The 15384-nt window shown below is 45.8% G+C and overlaps 1 protein-coding gene across 1 annotated transcript in view; it reads right to left on the bottom strand.

The window, feature by feature from the left end:
- The window catches only part of ATRN (attractin), a 157896-nt gene that overhangs the window by 86253 nt on the left and 56259 nt on the right, over positions 1 to 15384 (bottom strand). The window contains exons 5-11 of the mRNA XM_054514571.1: positions 13914 to 14119; positions 12772 to 12940; positions 11323 to 11413; positions 9955 to 10198; positions 7041 to 7224; positions 4687 to 4841; positions 222 to 306 (exon numbers count right to left, since the gene is read on the bottom strand). Of these exons, the coding sequence (XP_054370546.1) occupies positions 222 to 306; positions 4687 to 4841; positions 7041 to 7224; positions 9955 to 10198; positions 11323 to 11413; positions 12772 to 12940; positions 13914 to 14119 (1134 nt within the window). The remainder of the gene's footprint in view (positions 1 to 221; positions 307 to 4686; positions 4842 to 7040; positions 7225 to 9954; positions 10199 to 11322; positions 11414 to 12771; positions 12941 to 13913; positions 14120 to 15384) is intronic.

The following is a 15384-nucleotide window of genomic DNA, read 5'->3' as shown; positions in this document are numbered from 1 at the left end:
TCCACTAGGCCAGGCTGCTCCAAACCCCATCCAACCTGGCCTGGGACCCTTCCAGGGATGGGGCAGCCCAAAGCTCCATGGACAAGAGGGTTTGTGCCAGACCCTCAGCCTGTGCTGCAGTTCCTCATCCACTCATGCCCATGCCCTGTAGAACACCTGTGCCCGTACCTGTTGTACAGCACAGCAGAGTGCCCAAAGCCCCAGAACCCCTGTGCCCTTACCTGTTGTAGAGGACAGCAGAGTGCCCAAACCTGTTAACATCGTGGTGCAGAGCCGGGCGAGGCAGCACAGACCATCGATCACAGGCTGCAAGTGATAAAAACCGTTTCAGAAATGTTTCTCTGGACAATGAACAAGACAATTCACGCAGCAGTTTCCTCCTGAGAGATCTCCAGCACCTGAAATCCTTCAGCAAAGGCCCTGAGGGGCTGGAGTGGCCCTGGCCCTGCCCAGGGCAGGAACGGAACTGGAAGGGGCTGCAGAATCCCTAAGGGAGCTGGGCAGGGGCTGGGGAATCCCTGAGGAGCTGGGCAGGGGCTGCAGAGTCCCTGAGGGAGCCGGGCAGGGGCTGCAGAGTCCCTGAGGAGCCGGGCAGGGGCTGCAGAGTCCCTGAGGGAGCCGGGCAGGGGCTGCAGAGTCCCTGAGGGAGCTGGGCAGGGGCTCAGCCTGGAGCAAAGGAGGCTCAGGGGGCCCTTGTGGCTCTGCACAGCTCCTGCCAGGAGGGCACACAGCCAGGGGGTCGGGCTCTGCTCCAGGGAACAGGACAAGAAGAAACTGTTTTTCCTCCTTTACTAGTAGGATTTTTCACTATGCAACAAGGTCTGGTTTTATCTGTTTATACATGAATTATTTGTAGTTTTGCCCCAAACCAGTATCACTGAGAACAGAGGCTTATCTTTTTTTTTCTTTTTCCATTGCCATTATGTTCCTAGAGGGCAGATACCCATGTTTTTAAAAATATTTTTCACTCATCATAGCTTAAAGATTTGTGGCTGTTTTTCTCTTTTAATACAATGTTAGATTATTCCATCTTTTTCTATTAGCATAAAATTTATAAATTCTGCTTCATTTTTCACTTGGTTTCTCAGGTAATTTTTTTCTTTGGGCAGCATGGGAGAAAAAAAAACATATTAAGAAACATCTAACCCACTGAGCAAAGGAACAGAAGTAGGAAAAGTCAGTGCAATTCATAACACTTAAACTTCATAAAGGGAATGGATCACCTTGGGGGCCAATATCCCAGAGGCACTTGGATGCAATTTATGCAATTAAGACAGAAAAGTCAATCTTCTGTAAAGATCTACAGGGCCCTCAAATACTCCTAAGACTCTTTAATATGAGATAAAACCATTGCGCAGTGGACTGACCCTCTGGAAAAAAAAAAAGCCCACAAATCAAACTAGTCCATGGATAAAGTGAAAGTCAAGAAAAACAAAGCTTTATTTTTTACTAAATTTAATTGGAGAATTGTTGGATAAAACAACAGATGCAGAGCAATTTTGTTCAAGAACGCTAATAAAGAAAAGACAGAAGACACAGAATTAGTACTTTGATAAATTGTGATTTTGGAATTTATTTTTACATGCCATTTGCTCCATCTTCAAAGAATTTAACCTAACCCAGCACCACTCCCAAGCCAAACATGACAGTTCCAATTTTAAATAGAAGACTTCAGAAAAATTGGACAGCAATTTGCAATTTTTTAGCCATCAAGGTGTGTGAGGCCAAGAAACATGTTTTTCTAGATTAATAGAAGGCCTGGAATATTTTGTTTTCTAAGCTTCTTTGCCATTTTTAACCAGAGATCAAATATTGGAGAAACCAAGTAATTCTGAGACTACAAAGAATCTTCTCCTTCTTGACTTAACCTAAAACATACAATGCTGGGATTTATTAAATGCACTGTTCAATCAGAACATATCAGCTACAAAAACATCCAGCCTCTCCCTGTGCTTGTCATCAGAATCAGAATTTTCATGGGGTAAATAGAAGAGTTTTCATTTCTCTTCTGTGGGGAGAAAAGATCAATTTAAAAGCAGCACCTTTACCTAAGCAGCAGGTGGAGGATTAAGTGAGGCATTTTTCCACACAAAGCTGCTGAGAGCAGGAAACTTTGACAAAGGCCAGAGGGACCAGTTCTGGGGATAGGAAGAGCTAATTGGCCATTTCAGTGTGCAGAAAATAGGGAAAATACTGAGAGACAGCTCTGCCCAAGTGCTCACCCAACCCAAATGTCAGCAGTCCAAAGGCTTGTCCTGAGAATGGAGAGTAACACATGCACACAGCTGGACTGTTATCCTGAAACCTTCCCAAACTAGGCAGCACCTGGACAATTCTGATTGAATGTGCCCCAAGCTGGTCAAATAGAGGATAAAGGACAAGAAATAGTCAAGAATTTTTATTGCTCACCCCCAGCACACATCTCAGTGCAAGCTGTTAGCATTGCCCCACACAGAAAAAAGGTTGTATGTACTCCCAATACTCAGTGCATGTGCTCTGATTACTTGGAAATTTGAGGAAGGAAAACCAGAAAAAATTGATGATGTAAATAAAATTTGTTACTAACAAAATAAGCTTTAATGACAAAGGTTAAGGAGAAGACCAGAGTTTGAAGCATTTGTTTCAGATTGGATTTAATTCCACTTCTCCCCAGTCTTCCAACCATCACTGTGACCATTAATCAATCATGATGGCTAATCGCAACAATGTAAAAAATTAGCAAGGCAGGCAGACAGCATACTATAAAAGTAGGGAATAAAGACAATTATTAAGCCTCTTCACTGAAGGCTTTCAGTATCAACTGGTCTTGCCTTGGGAACATCAAGGGTTAGATAACAGGGGGGTTACATGGGCTTATTCCCATGGAGACCAACAGGAGCATGACCAGGGTCATTAATTACTGCAGAGATTATGCATGAAGAAGCACTGAAAAGGCATTGCTGCTGTGACACAAGTGATGGGCCACCACCCTAATGCCTTCCTAATCACATGGGATAAGGGAAATCATGCACAATGGCTCCTGCAATGAACAGAACAGAAGTGGCCTCATTTCTGAAAAAAAAGCTGCTCCTTTCAGGCTGAGGATCTCTTCTCTAAGGAATGAGGGGACCCAAGAACACCTCTCACCCACCATGTGACGTAAAACCAATGCAAGCTCCCACACATCAGTGTATATCTGGTAAGATCTGGGGATGTTGACTACATCACTCATGTCATGTAACATGTTACCCAAACTTGAACATCATTATTGGCATATTTTGCCAAATTAATGCAATTTGTGTTTTACACCTGACAGAGAGTTCAATAGTTCAGGGCAGGTAGCAGAATGCAGAAAGAAAAATCTATCGCAGTTGCTACCGAAGTTTAAAAAAATCAAACTGTTTATGACTACCACAGAATGACAAAATACTCCGGCTGGATGGCACCTTAAAACAATCTCATTTCAGCTCTGAGCCACGGGCAGGAACACTTTCCACTAGACCAGGCTGCTCGAAGCCCCATCCAACCCGGTCAAATACCTCATTTTAACTCCTCAATTAAAAAAAAAAAATCAAAATAAAGCTAGCTAGGAGCACACAAAGATTCCAGAGGGATGTGGCTAGAAATCACAGGAGGCACAATGGAATGACCGCTATAACAGAGAGCAAAAGGGCACAAGGATAGCAAACCCTGATGGCCCAAGTATTCACTTGCATTTTCCTCTCACAAACCAGGAGTAAGATCTTGGTGGACAGTCACTTGGAGATTTCAGGTTCACAGGATTATTTCAGAGAAGCCACATTTAGAGTATTCTGAGAGCAAAAGGTGAATGTCAGAATACCGAGTGACGTTTTTCCCCAGTGTGAATTATCTGTGTATGTACCTTCTTTATGTAATTTCACCTCTTCCTTCCCTGTTTTTCTTAAACTCACAGGCTCTGGAATCCAAATCCACAAATAAATGCTGCCCTCTCCTGGCCACTGAAACTCAGCAAGTCCAACCTAATAACTTGGCTTTATGATTGAATGAAGCAGTGCAGTGTACAGGTGGAGTTTCAGCAGGGTCTAGTGCTTGTAACTGTCCTAAGAACTTGAATTTTTGACCCATCATAGATTAAAACACAATCAAAATATCAGAATAGATTTATGGCTGAGATAGCAGGACAGAAAACAGCCTCAAGTTGGGCCAGGGAAGATGTAGATTAGATATCAGAAAGTTTTTTCATGCAAAGGGTTGCAAAACACTGGAATAAGCTGCTTAGGGCAGTGATGGAGTCACCATCTCTGGAAGTGTTCAAAAAACATGTGGATGTGGCACCTGAGGACATGGTTTAGTGGTGAAAATGGTAGTCGTGCTGGGTTGCCAGTTGGACTTGGTGATCTTAAAGGTTTTTTCCACCCTTAATGATTCCATGGTTTTATGATTCTGTAAAAATATGCAGTTTAAAACCTAATTTTTAATGCCCAAGGTTGTGTATAAACTGTTAACAAAGGAACTGCTGCTGTCTGTAATTGGAAATCACTTCCCCTCATGTGCTTGGAATTCTGTAGCAAGGTTATTGAGCTTCTCCTGACTGCAGATCCCTGAGCCCAGCAGCACTTGGGATAACACTTGCACCATAAACCAGCATTCTGGAGACAAACCAAGGACAGCTCCCGAGAAACAGCCAAGTGTTTGGGGTTTGTTATTGTTTCTGCAAGAACTTACCGATGTCATAGGCCATGAAATCCGAAGAAAAGCACTTGGCTCCATGGCTCATGGAGGTGTCATTGTGAGTGTTTCCTCCAAACACCAGCATGGTCCCACTCACGATCACAGCTGTGTGCAAGTAGCGGAAAAATCGGCTGTCTTTGAGAATAGTCCTTCAGAAATAAAAATATATCTATTAATGAGACTGCTGAGTACCTGGCAAAGGCAAAACACTCCATAAATCTAAGCTGAAGAACACTTTGAGGGCAAGGATAGTATCTAACTACTTTTCCTAATGAGCTGATTAACAATTACATTCCACATTGTTCAATTCCACTTGTAATTTCATTCTCATCTTTCCACTTGCTTTGCCAATTTATACGAGAACTATACCTATGAGAGCCTCTTTCCAAAGCTGTGGTCTTCCAATCATCAGTTCTTTCCCTAGGGATTCCCAAGTTTTCACACTTGTCTTTTGAACATAGTCAGTCTGGGAAGACTCCAATATTTTGTAGTAACTCTGCTTTTATAGCAACACAAAGAAATCTTTCACACCGGGCAGCATCTCTGCTCACAACTAAAAAATCTATTTTACCATGATCTATACAGCTCCTGAAAACAAAGCCCTACAGGTTAATAACTGTACAACAGGCTGGCTCATCAGAGACTAAATCATGGGAAGCACTAATCAAACTCGCCACCAATCTCAACTTCCATCAGTAGTACTGATGGCACTGAGCACAGAGGGTCATCTTTTGGAGGATTCTCCTATTTTTCTGAGAGGATTTGTGTTGAAGGAGGGGGGACTCTGTCCCTGTGCCCCTCCCTGAGGTGAGAGCCCACCTGCAGAGCTGCCCCAGCCCTGGGGCCAACAGCAGGAGGACGTGGAGCTGCTGGAGAGAGCCCAGAGGAGGCCCCGGAGCTGCTGCAGGGCTGGAGCCCCTCTGCTCTGGAGCCAGGCTGGCAGAGCTGGGAATGCTCCCCTGGAGAAGGGAAGGCTCCAGGCAGAGCTCAGAGCCCCTGGCAGGGCCTGCAGGGGCTCCAGGAGAGCTGCAGAGGGGCTGGGGACAAGGCCTGCAGGGACAGGAGCCAGGGAATGGCTCCCACTGGGAAAGGGGAGATTGGGCTGGGATCCTGGCAAGGAATTCCTGGCTGGGCTGGAATTCCCAGAGCAGCTGGGGCTGCCCCTAGATCCCTGGGAGCACCTGGGATAGCAGAAAGTATCCCTGCCATGGCAGGGGGTGGAATGGGTTGAGTTTTAAGGTCCCTTCAACTAGGGGACATCAAGTTGAGTGTGTGGTGGACACACCTGAGGGACAGGATTTGTTCCAGAGGAACCTGGAAGAGCTCAAGAAAAGGGCCCATGGGAAGCTCATGAGATTTAACAAGAGAGGGCTAAATCACTCAAGAATAAAAGAAAGAGTCAATGACACAAAAAAAAGGCAGAGATAGAGATGAATAGACAGTCCTACACTCTCCACTTGTACAACAGGGCTTGCCAGACTGAGAAAATAAATGTGACAAAAGAAAATTGGTTCTGCAGGAGTTTGGAAGAACAACGTCACATTTGTTAAGTTTCTGCCTACTCAGCCAGATTTGTCCACTCCATGGCTGAAGTGGAAGATCAAATTAATCCAGAGAGGAAGTGGGGTTATTTCTGTGTATACAACTGAGTGGGAAGGAGGGGGGCTGGAAATTAGTCACTCATTACCTTCCTCATCAGTACAGACTCACAAACAGATGTTGCAGAAACACAAGCTATTTTAACACCCAATAAGAGATGCAGTGACTCAAATTTACATGTGTTAACCCAAAAGACAGTCAGGAGCCTTTAGAATCAACATTAAAAACACAGAATTAAGGAAAATGTATTTCATCTCTGTTGCTCCAGGCTGTGAAGTGTGGCTATAGCTTTTTAATAAAACTCACCTTTTGGCAGCAACAAATCACAGAAGATTTCAGCTTAAGAAATGAACATTTCAAGCAGTTACAGAGCCAGAAGAAAATAGGGTTATAATAGAAATTCCTTTACAGTCTTAACTGTAGAATGGATTATCACTGGCTTGACTGCAGTAACTGCACTAATATGCACAGGCTGTACGGCTAGCAAGAAAAAAACATCAAATATTTTTCTTTTCAGTTTGAATCAAACAATAGATTAAAATGGATTTCTTGGCTTGTTCACAGCCTTGATTATATTGATTATATCATTCTCTCTTTGTAAGGTGACATAAAAACGACATTCAAGAGCACAGCATCTATCCTGGATTCAGGTAGATATAAACCACTATACCCTCATGAAATACCCATCCTCTTGTTCACTACAAACAAAACTGACAGGGCAGTAAACGCAAAAAAGAAGAACAACTTACCACATGCGGGAATCCACTTCATATTTGTACAAATCATCTGCCAGCCTGTACTTGTTGGCACTGAAGGCCTTGTAACCCCCATGGATGTAGATAGATCTTGTATTTGGATCATAAACACTGCTGTGACCATATCCTCCCTGCACCAGAGCTCCACTCGTCTGCAAGATGCTCCAGGTATTTGTCACTGAAAAATGAGTGACAAAACATGGTTCATTTCTGTCCATTTGACAACTCATCAACAACACGGTGAAATAAATTGGGATTCCCCTGACTCAGATCTAGACACTGTCTCTATCACTTCATATCCAAAAATATTCCCCTTCAAAAAGTCTGTTGTCAAGAAGCATTGCCAGGTATTTTCAATTGGAGCAGAAATAGCTCTTCCACAGTCATTTTTTACATTTTGCAGACAATATAAGTAAATGAGAAATAAAAAGTAGACAAATAATATATTGCATTTCAATGACATGAAAATGCCAGCACTGTGACTTGATTTGGAATGGGACTCAAGAGCACTTTTATTTTTTATATATATATATAAATATATATATATATATATATAAGGCCAGACAGCACTGAAGCCAAGTCTGACTGTGAAGAACACTGCAGTTAAAAACTAATATGTGATTCATGATCCTGTATCTCACTCACTAAAATAACATTGGTCTGAAGCACTTTAGACGTATTATAATGGCAACTGAAATAAAAATACCACATTACACACCAAATCTCTGTAGTAAGTGCTGAATGAAACCCTATACAAGCTTCCCAACTGCAGGCCAGAGCAGGCACACCAAAGGCAAAGGAAGTGAACAGTCTGCAAGATCACACATGGCAGAAACACATCACTGCCCCACGGGCTGTGGTTCTCTCTGGATTTCTCCGAAAGGAAGAAATCTTGCTCACATGGACTCCAGAGAACCAGGCTCCAGCAGATCCTCTGGATGGGCATGACTGGAGGACAAAGTGGAGACAGGGCCACTATTTCTGAGAATAACCAGCACACTCCTGTTGTGAACTTCCTGTGCCTAACTACAATCCCGACGTGGTCTGTGGAGCCAGGAATGTGCCCCCATTTCTGAGCTGGGTACAAGTTCAGTTTGCCTGGAAAGCTTCCTGTGCTTCTCCAGTGCTTATACTAGAACTCTCTGGACCCTAAAATCAGAGGCTGGACTATTCCAGGATATGGGGGTCAGAATATCAGGGATATGGGAATCCAGAAATTCAGCACCTGTTTCCCATAGCATCTGCTACTGGGTACATGGGTGTCAGGTTAAGCAGGTATTTGGTCTGAATTGTTACAACCATTATTATATCTGCAGAATTAAAAAACAATTTCAGAAGTGTTTGTTTTGTCAGGGGGAGAGAGGAAAACTAATCTAAATTGTTCCAGAGTTGCCCTGCTTTACCTCTCAATTACAGCTTTGTATCTTTGGGACCTAACACTGTGTCTAAAGGTGGAGGCACGTGGCTGCCTGCTCATTGGGTTATACAAATCTGTTAGGTTCAACTTCTTCTACCTACAAACAGGAGGAGGAGAACACATTTGCCTGTGTTTTGCTATCTGAACATGAGTCATTTAAATAACATCCAAAGCAGCTGTTCCACTGGCAGGGCCCGGCAGGAGGGCTGCCCTCCCTCCCTCCCCACTCCCCCACAGGCTGTACTCCTGCACAGGAGGGCTGCCCTCCCTCTCTCCCTCTCCCCCTCACTCCCACAGGCTGTACTCCTGCACAGGAGGGCTGCCCTCCCTCTCCCCCTCCCTCCCACAGGCTGTACTCCTGCACAGGAGGGCTGCCCTCCCTCTCTCCCTCCCTCCCTCCCACAGGCTGTACTCCTGCACAGGAGGGCTGCCCTCCCTCTCTCCCTCACTCCCACAGGCTGTACTCCTGCACAGGAGGGCTGCCCTCCCTCCCTCCCTCACTCCCCACAGGCTGTACTCCTGCACAGGAGGGCTGCCCTCCCTCCCTCCCACAGGCTGTACTCCTGCACAGGAGGGCTGCCCTCCCTCCCTCACTCCCACAGGCTGTACTCCTGCACAGGAGGGCTGCCCTCCCTCCCTCCCACAGGCTGTACTCCTGCACAGGAGGGCTGCCCTCCCTCCCTCCCTCTCCCCCTCGCTCCCACAGGCTGTACTCCTGCACAGGAGGGCTGCCCTCCCTCTCCCCCTCCCTCCCACAGGCTGTACTCCTGCACAGGAGGGCTGCCCGCCCTCCCTCCCTCCCACAGGCTGTACTCCTGCACAGGAGGGCTGCCCTCCCTCTCTCCCTCCCTCCCTCCCACAGGCTGTACTCCTGCACAGGAGGGCTGCCCTCCCTCTCTCCCTCCCTCCCTCCCACAGGCTGTACTCCTGCACAGGAGGGCTGCCCTCCCTCTCTCCCTCACTCCCACAGGCTGTACTCCTGCACAGGAGGGCTGCCCTCCCTCCCTCCCTCACTCCCCACAGGCTGTACTCCTGCACAGGAGGGCTGCCCTCCCTCCCTCCCACAGGCTGTACTCCTGCACAGGAGGGCTGCCCTCCCTCCCTCACTCCCACAGGCTGTACTCCTGCACAGGAGGGCTGCCCTCCCTCCCTCCCACAGGCTGTACTCCTGCACAGGAGGGCTGCCCTCCCTCCCTCCCTCTCCCCCTCGCTCCCACAGGCTGTACTCCTGCACAGGAGGGCTGCCCTCGCTCTCTCCCTCCCTCACTCCCACAGGCTGTACTCCTGCACAGGAGGGCTGCCCTCCCTCCCTCCCTCCCACAGGCTGTACTCCTGCACAGGAGGGCTGCCCTCCCTCTCTCCCTCTCCCCCTCCCTCCCACAGGCTGTACTCCTGCACAGGAGGGCTGCCCTCCCTCTCTCCCTCCCTCCCTCCCACAGGCTGTACTCCTGCACAGGAGGGCTGCCCTCCCTCCCTCTCCCCCTCACTCACGCAGATTGTACTCCTGGACGTTGCTGATGTAGCCGTAGAGGGGGCAGTGCCCAAAGAGCACCAGCATGACGGTGCTGTTGTCGCGCAGGGTCACCACGTGTGCCGAGTGCCCCACCACGGCGTACTGCTCCTTGGCCCGGGGTGCCAGCACGGCCCAGCTCTGCCGCGGGATGTGGAACACCCACAGCTGGCTGCTCACGTTCCCCGTGGCATCCAGCTTGCCGCCGTACATGTAGATGTTATCCTGAAAGAAGGCCCAGAGGGCAGCGAGTGCAGCGTTTAGGGAACTGCTGTTTGGGAAGCACTGAAGCTACTGGTCTGAAGTTACCTAATAAAGTCCCCTGGAAAGGGACTGGGGACAAGGCCTGAAGGGACAGGACACAGGGATTGGATCCCACTGCCAGAGGGCTGGGATGGATGGGATATTGGGAGCTAGTAATTGTCCCCAGGAGGGTGTGAGGCCCTGGCACAGGTGCCCAGAGCAGCTGTGGCTGCCCCTGGATCCCTGGCAGTGCCCAAGGCCAGGCTGGACATTGGGGCTAGGAGCAGCCTGGGACATTGGGAGGTCTCTGCCTGCAGCAGGGAACTGGGACTAGATGATCTTTAAGCTCCCTTCCAACCCAAATAATTTTGTGATTCCATGATGAATTTCCATGCTTTGAGGTTCTTCAAGTGCTCTGTTTGTGAATGACAGTGTGGAGTTTGAGTATTTATGATTAAGTTTTGCCCTGGCCTGCACTGTTTGAGCTGAACAACATTCAAAGGTCAATAAAACCCAAAGGTTAATAAAGGATCAGCTCATTTCCTTTCCACAGACTTTGCCATCCTGCTCTCACATGGTCTGCACTTACAGCAAGGCACACAAGTGAGAAAGGAGGTAAAAACTGTCAAATCCACTTGCTGTGTCAGATGCTGGAAGATTAGATTCACAAATTTACTTGCAGAGCAAGTAACAAAAATCCCTAATCCGCCAGCTCTGCTTTGGCATCTTGGACAACAGAGCTCATAAAAATATTCATGTGATCTACATAAAAGGCAGCTGGGGAACTCCAGCAAACTCAGCCTCAGGCATTCTTGTCAGCACAGACAGCAAGAAGAAAATAATGGACTCACTGGCCTCAAAAAGTCATCTTCAAAATCTCTGGAAAAAGGGCAAAGAAGGAGCACACAGGCAGAGACACTACAGACTTCCTAGGAGAGCCACCCAAGGATTGCCTAGAGCACAAGGGTATAGCCTGGGCTAAGCATGGACAAGCCCCTGAATGAGGAACACTTCTCCAAAAGCAAGGCTGATCTGGGATAAGGAGTGGGAAGCAGGAGAAAAGAAGGGAAATTAGCTGGGAAGTGAGTCTGGAGCACTGAACTTACCTTGTGCAATGCCAACGAATGACCATATCTCATCTCTACTGAGTTCACAGAGCTGTTCAGTGGAAGCCACTCTTCAGAAATGAGATCATACCTGTATAATTAAAACTGAATTACTTTCCAAGGAATAGGTATTAAAGCTGAGAATATGATTGTTTGTCCTTTCTAAGATTTGGGGAAATTATTTACCAATATAGTATGCTAGATATAATTATTTACTGAAATAATAAATCCTGCCATGATTTCAGCATGCACAAAGCTCATACAAACTACTTATGGGTTAAAAAGAAAAACAGTTGAGCCTGCTCTGTTACTGACCATCCACAGGTTGATGTCCTTTGCCCTGTTTTCTTTTCCATACAACCCCAAGAGCTAGTGCATTGCCTATTAAGCTGTGACAACCTACACCACCTCTCCCTCAAAAAAGTAGGAAAACTTTACACTAAACTTAGATAATTTCCAACTACTTGATTAAAGAAACTCTGCTGGTGCTTAAAAAGCACTTTTTAATTATGTCTTTGCTATTCATGCTTAAAATAACATAAACCTTCTGCCCTGAAAATGGCTTGTGGCTTTTCATTTAAAATAAGGCACTATATTTGCCAAGCTTAGGGCTTTGTGAGATAAAATCATCTCTGAGAAAGCATTCAACAAAGCCATAGGGTATCCTATTAAAAACAAGGTGTGACTTTGGAGGAGTAAATTGTGGGTGCAAGTAGCAACTGTTCTACATTTAAATGTGTGTTTTCAGCTCCTCTTCCCCTATAAGAACTATTGCCTCAGGATGTGAGTGCAGAATACACAGCTCTCACTTAGGTCCATCAAAGTAAGGTATAGGAGTATGTGTGGGAAAAAATCCAGCTTTTGCCTAGATCTGCCCTAATACAATACAAAAGCTGGGGTTTTTTAAATTGAGTATTTCCATGAAGTACATTATTATTACTTTATATTTTAGTTACTGTTACACCTCCTCAAACAATTGCATAAATGCCCTCATCCTAATGCCACTCCCTATCTGGTGTCCCATACACTGTGGATAACCATCCAGAGTAATCAGTAGGTGTTATTAAGGAACCAAAAACTCAAGTCACACAGATACAACATAAAGAAGGTCTAAAAAACACTGAAGCAAAATGACCCTCTTTGAATATGAGGCTAGATATAATTTAGGAGCTGGCCCAGAAATATACAGAGAATAGTTAAATGCTGTCAGACACAGATGAATCAAAAGCTCACTGAACATTAGGAACCTTATGCTTTTCTTTTCCAAAATTAGCACCCCTTAGCAAGATTTTCCCCCATCTCAAACACGAGCCTGAGTTTTTATTATGGCTGTTTTCCCTTGCAGATGAAGCACAGACCAAAGCAAAGCATGTCAGGTGGCATTTCCTAAAAATAACTCTCAAATCTAAGTTCCTATCTTTAGTTTTTATTATCTGGGTTTATACTCACGCTAAAACCTTCTGAGAGTCAGAATGATTGAAGACATAGCCTCCAACAACCCACATTTTATTGTCATGGATGACGGCTTTGTGAGATGCTCTGGCAAGTTTTGGAAGAGTGTATTCTTCCCGTTCCCAAAATGACTGGTTTGCAGGAAGAGGAATTGAACAGCCAGGACCTGGGAAAAGAAGGTTTAAAAATGGGGTTTTTCCAAAGCCTGTATTTCAGCTGGAGGTCAAACTCCTGCTAGTGCTGTAGCTGGTTGCATTTAATATGGGACTAATTCTTACATGTCAGTAGGTCTTTGCAAAGGAAACATGTATGTTCAGGCCAGATCTCTGCCAAGTTGGATGTGGCTGATCAGCTCAGCTGGACATGAGAACAAGGCATTTCACATGTTCAAACAGGTCAACTATGGCAACCAGGCTCAAATTTGCTTCAGGTGCATAGGAATGAGGCTTGAAGGGATGCCTGTACGCCACAGGTTAGTCTCTCTTTGGATGGTGACAAAGTTGCTTTTAAAAGCAATTGTAAAAAACCACAGAATCACAGACTGGGATGGATTGGAAAGATCACCTTTCACCCGCCTGCCATGGCAGGGACACCTTCCAGAGGATGCCCCAAGCCCCAATGTCCAACCTGGCCTTGGACACTGCCAGGGATCCAGGGGCAGCCACAGCTGCTCTGGGCACCCTGTGCCAGGGTGTCATCACACTCATTGTAAAATACTTCTTCCTTATATCTAATCTAAACCAGCCTAGTTTCAATTTAAAGTCATTCCCCTTTGTCCTGGCATTCCAGGCCCTTGTCCAACAGCCTTCTCCAGCTCTCATGGAAGCCCTCTGGGCACTGGAAGTGGCTCTGAAGTCTCCCTGGAGCCTTCTCTTCTCCACACCTCCAGCTCTCCCAGACTGTCTCCAGAGCTGAGAGGCTCCAGCCCTTGGAGCTTCCCTGTGTCCTCCTCTCCAGCATATCCATCCATCCATCCACATGAAGTGTGATCTTTTAAATTTAAAAAGGAAATACTCTGTTCCTAGTCAAAATGAGAATACTTGTTATGCAGAACATTCCCACGTACTCCCAGTTAAACTGCCAGCTCCACACATAGGAAATGCATCCCCAGAGTTCTGTGTGCCCCCCAGGAGACTCACCCTGCCAGCCTGCAGAGCACAGGCAGGCTCTGGAGCCGTTGAGGCTGCAGTGGCCCCGCTCAGGAGCGCCGCAGTTCCCCGGGCAGTAGGGAATGTCACAGGCCTCTCCCTTCCAGCGCTCGGCACACTCACACTGCGGGGCCAGGCTGCTGCTGTTGAGCCTGCACTCCCCTTGGCCAGAGCAGTTATTGGGACACATATTGAAACTGGGGAAAAGCACAAAGCAGCTCGTCAGGAAGGAAAGAGATGCCCAAGAATTATTAACAAAGGCAAGAGTGATGTTGAACAAAGTGAACACAAATCATTACAAACCAAGAGAGAGTCATCTGCTACCTGGTGTGATGCACCTGTAGAGATTTGTACTCTATTCCTAAAAACTGCTTCATTTCACAAGTTAAACTCACAGCTCCTCTGAGAAAATGATCAATAGGATTTTTAGCCATTTGTAAGGCAAACAACTTTCCTTAAAACACCCAACAGTAAGTGAGGACTTTAATCAGAGTGTAAGGCTGCTGTGGTGTCTGTGCAATTTATACTCAAACTGCTCACAATTAGGTGCTATTCTGGGATCTGCTTACCAAGAGAACAACTGGAGATGGAACCCGAGCCAAAGACATGCCTGGTTCAAATAATTTCTCATTTTATAATATCTGCAATGTAGCTGAGGCAAAACCAGATACAATCTTAGTAAAGGTCCAAATTTTGAGATCATAATAATTTCCAGACTCCAGTTTTTGCTGGTGTATCAACCAGAATAATTCACAGATGGGAATTAGTACCCATATTCTCACTGTCACTGGCTCCAAGGCAATTCCACAAGTGCTGAGAGAACTACTACCTACACTCAGTGATAACTAAGAAGACTCTTATGTACCATTCAATCTACTTGCTGGGAAAATGTTACGAGCAAACCTAAGAACCAGAACACAAAACAGCACTTGAAAATTGTTTGAAATTATGAAGAAAGTGACAAATTAAAAGAATATTGTTCTTGAAGACAGTATTTTATTGCAATGGTGCAAATCCAACAGCTGGCAGTAGATGGAGTCCTGGTTTATGCAATCAGTCAGACTTGGAAATCACTGCCTCTTCAGCTGCTCTGATCCCAGTAACTTTGCATACACTCCTCATCTTCTTCTGGAGCTTTCAAAGGGTGCTGAATGCCCCATATTTTTAAAAAATTCACTATTATGTGGGTTATTAAGCACATATTTGTGTTATTACTAAGGATGAAAGCACTGAGACTTGATATCCAAAAACTAAGCTTCTCATTTTAAAAGAAAGTCAGTTTTTGCAAGAAGTCAGTTATGACTGAAGTTTTTCCAGCTGTTTTTTCTGAAAGAGGTGAGACTTTCTGCAGGTTATTCCCAAATTAAATCTCCCAGTGTGGCACAAACATAACTTGCATCTGTAGGAGCAAAAAAAATCTGAAGCTCACAGTCCCTGCAGAAGTAAAACCTTCCATCTCTGT

This window comes from Molothrus ater, chromosome 4 (assembly GCF_012460135.2).
Source record: "Molothrus ater isolate BHLD 08-10-18 breed brown headed cowbird chromosome 4, BPBGC_Mater_1.1, whole genome shotgun sequence".
NCBI classification, from domain to species: Eukaryota; Metazoa; Chordata; class Aves; order Passeriformes; family Icteridae; genus Molothrus; species Molothrus ater.
The sequence above is the reverse complement of the archived record's forward strand: the minus strand, read 5'-3'. Positions and strand labels throughout refer to the sequence as shown.